General features: G+C 43.2%; 1 protein-coding gene across 2 annotated transcripts; it reads left to right on the forward strand.

Annotated features, from left to right (window-relative positions):
- Positions 1–14: 14 nt before the first annotated feature.
- tbce (tubulin folding cofactor E) lies at positions 15–7732 on the forward strand. Of its 2 annotated transcripts, none has more exons than XM_071388607.1 (17): positions 15–127; positions 401–571; positions 748–832; positions 1125–1301; positions 1692–1777; positions 2159–2258; positions 2360–2462; positions 2900–2976; positions 3080–3172; positions 3494–3558; positions 3814–3878; positions 4227–4379; positions 4844–4997; positions 5278–5346; positions 6098–6157; positions 6889–6980; positions 7218–7732. In XM_071388607.1, the coding sequence occupies exons 2-17, from the start codon at positions 439–441 to the stop codon at positions 7311–7313; spliced, it is 1608 nt and encodes a 535-aa protein (XP_071244708.1). In that variant the 5' UTR covers positions 15–127; positions 401–438; the 3' UTR covers positions 7314–7732. The 2 variants fall into 2 exon arrangements, with proteins under 2 accessions (XP_071244708.1, XP_071244711.1); XM_071388610.1 differs by having other exon boundaries at positions 58–127; positions 395–571.
- The last annotated feature ends 413 nt before the right edge of the window (positions 7733–8145 follow it).

The raw sequence follows: 8145 nt of genomic DNA on the forward strand, positions 1-8145 counted from the left end.
CATTAATAATCTATCAAACTTGTACGACAAACGTGTGCATCATCATATTCAGTTACTTCCTGTCGGGATGTTGTGAGCTGTGATTATTTATGCTGCTGCGAAATATGACCAACACACTCTGATTAAGGTAACTTTCAAACGAATATTTGGAAATAACAGCATATTTATTCTGTGGATAAGTGGTAATCGTGTTTCTTTGGCAGTGAAGATATTTGTTGTAGCTAATCTAGCTAGCCAAGCAAATAAAGCTAAACGCAGATTCCTGGGAGTTGACATGACAGCAAGTATTTTAGCTAGATACTATAACGTTATTACCTAACTCTTTCTTAAATATCGCTGTCAAAGTACAGTAAGTACAGAAGGCTTTACCTGCTCATTATTTTTCATTTTACATATATAGGTAGAATTATACCCAACGTTATAGATACAGTGAGTACAATGAGAGTCCCTGACCAGATACAATCCATCACCATGCACGAGGGCCTTCCATCAGACGCAGTGGGCAGACGTGTGGCTTGTGACGGGGAGCGTGGCACGGTGCGGTTTGTTGGCACTGTACCACCAACTGCAGGTAAGCTAACTAGCTACAGACTGCTTGGGATATGGATATAATAGGCAAAATAACATAAGCGTTATCCACAGTGGGTGTGGCAGCACTGTTTGAGAGAAATTCTCCATTATTCTTGGTCATGTACTATAACCAAGTACTTATTCAGTGCCTGTGCTTACCAATGCCTCTGTGCTTAGGGTTGTGGCTTGGTGTGGAGTGGGACAACCCTGATCGAGGCAAACACGATGGCAGCCATGAAGGTGTCCACTACTTCACTTGCAGGTAAAGTAAACCCTATCTAGTATCTCCATGATGGTAGCATGAAATTACACGGACCTGTTGAGATAGGTGTCATCCTAATCTCTGTTAACCCATAAATCAAATATTGCGTAATTTGGTCAGCTGCGTTATTAATTTCTGTGTTCATACGTGTTATAAATTGAGAGTTCTGGCAAAAATGAAGTCTCCACCCTCAAAAATGAAAATAGGAAACAATTTTTGGGGGTTTGGAATGTGGCCATTATGTGTTTGCTGCTCTCAGACAAAGGTTCTCTCCCCCTCCACCCCACCTAAGGCACCCGAAGGGAGGCTCTTTCGTCCGGCCCAAGAAGGCCAGCTTCGGGGTGGACTACCTGACAGCCATCAGGCGGCGTTACGAGATTGAGGTCCAGCAGGTCTTGGGAGAGGAGATCCAGATCTCCACGAGGACAGTGGAGATGGTGGGCTTCGAGGCCATCACAGAGAAACAGAAGTAAGGGGACAACAAGGCTTTGGAGCCTGAGAGTGAGAGTGCATTTTAGTCCAGGACTAGGCTTAATCTGACTCAGGGAATCTGTTCCTAAGTGTGCTTATTTGTACGGTCAACTCTGTATGTACTGTTTGGAATATTGTTAAAGCCTATACCAGAGGATGCCAGTATCAGGCCCCCTTCGCAAAATAGGTTTCTAACCTAAAGGGTATTCCCTGGTTAAATAAAGGTTAAATAAATATTAAGTAAAGAATGGTTACAAAAAGTAGGCTAATGCACTTGAGTTGGGACTGTTGAACTGCACCACACTCCAACAGAGTTTCACTTGTCTGATCTGCAGTCATCTGTACTTATTCAGTGAAATGCGTTGTTGTCATCTGTGCTCCTCCGCAGGGTGGAAAACCTGACCGACGTTGCACTGAGATTGTGCGAGGTTTCCAGCCCGGGCCCTGCAAATGAAATCCGAAACACCACTCCCCGTATCCTTTCATTTAGAAGCTTTTAATTAGTTAAATAAGTGCTCATGTCCAAAAAGTTACAACTATCAATCATATGAAATTGTTCATGTTAATAATACTTGAGTGCACATCTCTAACCTGGACTTACTGTGATATGTAGCTACTTTACACCATGTTTGCGTTCCAAATGACACCCCTTTTCCTTATATAGTGCACTACTTTTGGGGCTCTGGTCAAAAGTATTGCACTTTAGCGAATGTGTGTGTTATTTGGGATGCAACCCCATGTGTCTCGTTAGTAAATGTACGGTCCACCCACCCATTTGAATTAGCTTGGGGGAAGCGTTGATTGGACATTTAGCTGATGGTGCGCTACTACTACATCCTTAATGGTCCCTGTCAGACGTGCTGATGTTGGACCTGTGTGGGAACCTCCTGTGCTGCTGGGACGACGTGATTGCCGTCACGGAGCAGATGGAGGAACTCAAAGAGCTTCAGCTCAGGTGGATCACGCTGAATAATGATGTGTGTGTGTTTTTGTGCCTCACTTTTCTCAAACTCTGATCCCCTCACTGACTGTCTCTCTTGTCCTCTTTCCCCTCAGCCACAACAGACTGCGTGTGCCCTCCAACCCTACGGTGCGACCCCGGGCCTTCTCCTGCCTCAGGGTCCTCTCCCTCACCAACTGTGCCCTCACGTGGCCTCAGGTGACAGCCACCACCCTGTACCTTTCCCTTAGGCATTACGGGTCTCTTTCTCAATTCATCTTTCCTCAATTCCTTGCATCCTCTATGCTTACATCCTTCTCAAACACCCGTTGGAGAAGAAGGCTGGAGGGGAAAAACCTTGGATTTTATCCACCAATATGGTTGAGAAGGAGGCAAGGAGATAGGATGTGAGGAATTGATGAAAGATTAATTCGGATCGATCCCATGTGAAGGAAATACAATTTTGTAGGCTGATTTTATTTTTAAAGGTGTTTTTGTACCAGTTAATACGGTAATAGATAATTAAGTTGCAGTGCACAATATGTTAATTAACAAGCTGGTGCAAACATGTGAAGGCCTAATGAAATGAGAAGAACTGATCTATATGCTGAGTCTCTTTACATTTATCCCCTCTCCCTTTGGTGTTGGTCTGTTAGCTGCTTGAGTGCGCCCCCATGTGGCCACTGCTGGAAGAGCTCTACGCCTCTGAGAATGACATCACTGAACTACAGAAGTAAGGTTTTAGCCGTCTGTTTTGGGTCTCCATTCCGATGTAGTTTTTTTTATTTCTAAAGCAACATATAGGACTGACTTGTATTTCCACCTCTTTCGCACAGGCCTAACAATGTCTTACAGTCTTTGACACTTTTGGATGTCTCAACAAACCCTTTGGTTGATGGAACCGTACTGAGTATTGGCGAACTGCCTAGGTAAGAGCGGGCATAACCGTACCAACACAGATACTTCTCATAACAGTTCACTACATCTTATGTTAAATGACATAGCCCTGTTGTTAGCTTCGACTTGTGCATTTATAGTTCTTGGGAGTACTTCACTTCACTTTACTTTCATGAGCATTATCAACAACAACAACAAAATGTATACTATTATCCTAATAAATGTCGTTATTTGTAAACATTAGCATTTCAGTGAATAAGCATTTGTAACATTTATAATAACTTATGTAGCATTTATAATGTCATTTACCATAAAGTGTAACCTTTTACATCCATGCTTTTCATGAATTTCAGACTGGAGAATTTAAATATGTCTAAGACTGGTTTGTCAACCTTGCGGTTTGATGACGCACTGCCTGGTAAAGTTTACGTCGGACATTGTTTTGAAAAAAACGTAACATTTTATTTTTTGGCGTGTTTGTTAATGGAAGTCAAGTTGAATTAGCATAGCAGTAGAGGTAGTTGAACAAGATCCTAGAAATGTTTTTATGCATGTGGATATGTGTTTCGATGACACGGGCATTTGACAATGTGTAGAACTGTCAGGGCGAAAGATCGGCATTGAGTATACTGGTAAGACTCTGTAAATTGTTATTTTATCACTTCTTCTGCAGGTTGCAAAACAGCTATGTTTCCTGCCCTGAAAATTCTCGCAGTTAACAGCAACAACATTTCAGAGGTGAGTGTTGTTTGTGAGTAAATCGTAGTGAAATATATCCGGTTATATAAATGATTAATTACTAAACAAATTTGATGAATGTCACTACTCTGCAAAAAGTTCATACTTGTTCTGTAAAGATGGATAGTAAGAGAGAATATGTGAAATCCTTCTTCTAACTCAACCCTTTATCTCCTCTCTCTCTCGCTCTCTCTCTCAACCCTACACATACACTCGCTTGTGCTTACACACTGACACGGCAATACGTACAACAATTTAAAAAAATCGCACACAAACACACACTCACCGACACACACTCTTACAATCTCATTCACTCACTGACACACTCATTGACACACACACACACAGTGGTCGGTAATAAACGAGCTAGAGAAGCTGCAGAGCCTGGTCCGGTTGTCGTGTCGGCAGAACCCCCTGCTGAGCCAGGAAAGGAACCCCGGTACGGCCATGCAGCTGCTTATTGCCAGGGTGGGCCGGCTGGAGGCCCTCAACAGGTGGACGGTGAGGCCCCGTCCTCTGTTTTAACACTACCGCCAAACCTGGGTGTGTTCATTAAGCTCCATTTTAATATACCCGGTTCTGAACGACAGACACAGCTCCTTACAGTCGATCCCCACATGGCCGACATGCAATTTATACTGGTGCGATTAATGGTCAGCCACTGCGCGCGCATACCTAACGTAATCGCAGTGATAGATCCAGCTCTATGCCTCCATCCCAAATGAATGGAAAAGATATGCACCGAAGAAAACCAGGAAATTAGACAGTGCTTACTATATCTTCATTCGAGATTGAGGCATATAGTAGCAGGATCTACACAACTTTTATCTAGACATTGTGAAATGTTCCTTTTTAAAGCTATATACGTTTCCTTCTCGCATCTCCCACTATGAATACATCAGTGTTTGCAGATGCGCTTGCTGAAATCCTCCATTCTCTTTCCCTGTTACCGTGGTTACCTGTAGGTCCTGCCTGAGGACAGGAGGGGGGCGGAGCTGGACTACTGCAAGATGTTCGGGCTAGAGTGGCTGGCATCCGGGGGACACCGAGACCCCCAGCAGAACCGCCCCAGTGCTGAATTCACCGCACAGCACCCCCGCTATCAGAGTCTCATACAGAGTGAGTCAAGAGTGGTACATTCCTCCCAAGGTTTCCCCGGCACTCGGCTGCAACACCCTATTTCACACTGAGAAGTGGTACAGCCCATCCTATATCTACTCCACTATAGGCATTTCTGAGGAAAAAAACATCTGCCGTACTGCTACCCATATCCCGAGAAAGAAGGGATACCACGCAACCCATGTCACTCTTACAAAGAGACAATGGTGATCCTAATTCCCGCCCTGTAGTCATTATGAGCTCAATGAATTGACAGGCTCGATTTTCTTTTGTTTTTCAGAATATGGAGCTCCAGAAGACAGCGAACTGAAGAAGCAGGAGCCATTTGCACTGAAAAACCAGCTCTTAAGTGAGTCCTTCTCACTTCTCTTAAGTCTAATTTATACAGTACACAACGCAAGAACGCAATTAGCTTTGCAAAATGGCGATCCTGTGTAGATGCGTCAAGTTACAAATTCCGAGGCTGCACACATTTGTGTAAAGCAGTGTTACTTAATCCTGTTCCTGGGACTTTTGCCCTAGCACTACACACCGGATTCCACTAATCAACTCATTATCAAACATGTAATAAGTGTAATCGGCTGTCTAGGGCAAAAACAAAAGTGTGGCGCCCAAGAGCAGGATTATGAAACAAGTTATGGAATTATATTTCTTTAATGATTTGCTAATAAACCGTAATAATCTCTTTCCCGGAACTGCATGTGCTGTGACCCAATAAACACATCTCGATATTTACTCAGGAGATGAGTCAGAGTATCAAAATTGCATTATAAACTAGGTGGTTCAAGCCCTGAATGATGATTTGGCTGAAAGCCGTGGTACTGTATATCAGACCGTATACCGCGGGTATGACAAAACATTTATTTTTTACGGCTCTAATTATGTTGGTAACCAGTTTATAATCGCAATAAGGCACCTCGTGGGTTTGTGATATATGGCAAATATACCACGGCTAATGGCTTTGTCCTAGCACTCCGCGTTGCGTCGTGCGTAAGAACAGCCCTTAGCCATGGTATATTGGCCATATACCACATCCCATCGGGCCTTATTGCTTAATTAGTTCTTAAGAGTAATATAGCATTTCAAACTTCCCCCACCAGGCATAACATTTGTTTGTCCGGATGAGACGGACCGAAAATCTGTGGTGAAGAAACTCCCAGGTAAAGTCTCCCACCGGTCTTCATCAGCTAGTTAGATGGCGTTTTAATATTATTATTATCATATTATGTTCGGTAGCTAAGCTAATGAATTGAGATGTGCATGGATGTTAGAGGACTTTTCACATGTGCAAGACTCAGACTCACATATAGCCCCTGGAAAATGTCTGTTCCTCTTAATGTTTCTCCCTCTGTCATTTCTGACTGTGCTTTCAAATAACAATACAAAATATGCAAGGAGGTCGGGACCCCGATTTCTCCCCCCCCCCCCCCCAAAATAGACTTTTCATAACACTGAACTGAGCTGAGCCAAATGAAAGTACATCTACTTGACACCCTCGATACCTGTGTGGAATTCTAGTAAGAGAACCTTTACTAGGCAATAGGAAACATGTTGGACGTTTTTGTATTGTGTCAACATCCAACAACTGCAGACTTTGGAATGTTTTGGGCAGTGTGCACAATATGCATCAAGTTGTCCTCTTTTGACCATAGACCCACGTGAAAATGGCACGCCAAATCATAAAGTGTTGCTTGGATAAATAGTTGCACTAATCTACTGTTTTCATACTCTTCAATCTCTTTGTGCCAATGGGAGATCGTGCATGTAAGATCCTAATGAAATGGCGCCATCTGTGTGTGACCTTCAGTGTAAGAGCAATTGAAGTGATGGTAACCTATTGCATTTTAATAAAGATATTCAGGGGTCACTCCACTCTTTTGATGTGTTTTAGATTCCATGATCGTTCAGAAAGTGAAGGGGCTGCTCTACAGACTGCTAAAGATACCGGGTGCTGAGTTGAAACTCTCCTACACTAGCTCAAAGGTAAAGAGGTTTACTGACAACAGCAACTGCCCTATACTACCTCAAAGGTAAAGGGGTCTAAATAGACTAGGTGAAATGGTCTTACTCACCTAGACTAGCCCACAGTCTAGTTTTATTTCTGTGTTGGTGTAACCATACTCGCCACTCATAGGTGAATCTGTTTAATAGACCAATGGTACAGTCCCACTTTCTTAGCAGTGGAATGGGCTCCCTAAAATGACATTTGTCTTTCCTCAGATGGAGGGCAAAGAGATTGAGATCGACAACGACCTGAAACCGCTGCAGTTCTACTCCATCGAAGACGGAGACAAGGTCCTTGTCCGCTGGTTGTGATCCGCAAAGGTCCGGATTGGCTGCCTGATGACTCAAACTGAGTTCTTCCATGGCATAACGTTTGGCCGGAGCAAGGAGTTTGGGTAGCCAGGCAACCGGATTTGAAGTTTAAGCGATATTCCGAAATCCACGAGAAAAATGTACAGCACTTAACCTGGGACGAAAACACAGCGCAGCTCCCATTCAGCCAGAGGAGACCAATCGATGTAGGAGAAAGAAACACAGGGTCGTGTTCATTTGGCACGAAACGGAAGATAACTGTCCAAAACTGAGTTAAACAGGAAGGGAACATCTGAACTTGTCCAATAAGGGTTGCCCTAATGAACACAACCCAAGTGTGCACGATGTGAACAATTTGTATTTATTAGGATCGTATCAGCAGCTTACATCATAAATAAAACAATTCATCATCTAATAAATGACTTATTACTCTCACTCAATGAGGCACCGGGCAAAAGAGAATTAGGAGACATTTAGTCCCTTGATTGGTGGATTTTCCCATCCCTGAGCTATGGTAGCTTTCATAGCTTGGCCTTTAGTGTGTTAGCAGCAGTTAAGGTATTCTTTATATAACCGATATCTAACTAGGCAAGTCAGTTAAGAACAATTTCTTATTTACAATGACGGCCTACCAAAACGCTTCCTGCGGGGACGGGGGCCTGGGATTAAAAATACAATATATATATATAGGATGAAACACGCATCACAACAAGAGAGACAACACTACATAAAGAGAGACCTAAGACGACAACATACCAACGCAGCAACACATGACAACACAGCATGGTAGCAACACAACATAACAACATGGTAGCAGAACAAAACATGGTAC

Source organism: Salvelinus alpinus, chromosome 2 (genome assembly GCF_045679555.1).
Source record: "Salvelinus alpinus chromosome 2, SLU_Salpinus.1, whole genome shotgun sequence".
In the NCBI taxonomy this organism is placed as follows: domain Eukaryota; kingdom Metazoa; phylum Chordata; class Actinopteri; order Salmoniformes; family Salmonidae; genus Salvelinus; species Salvelinus alpinus.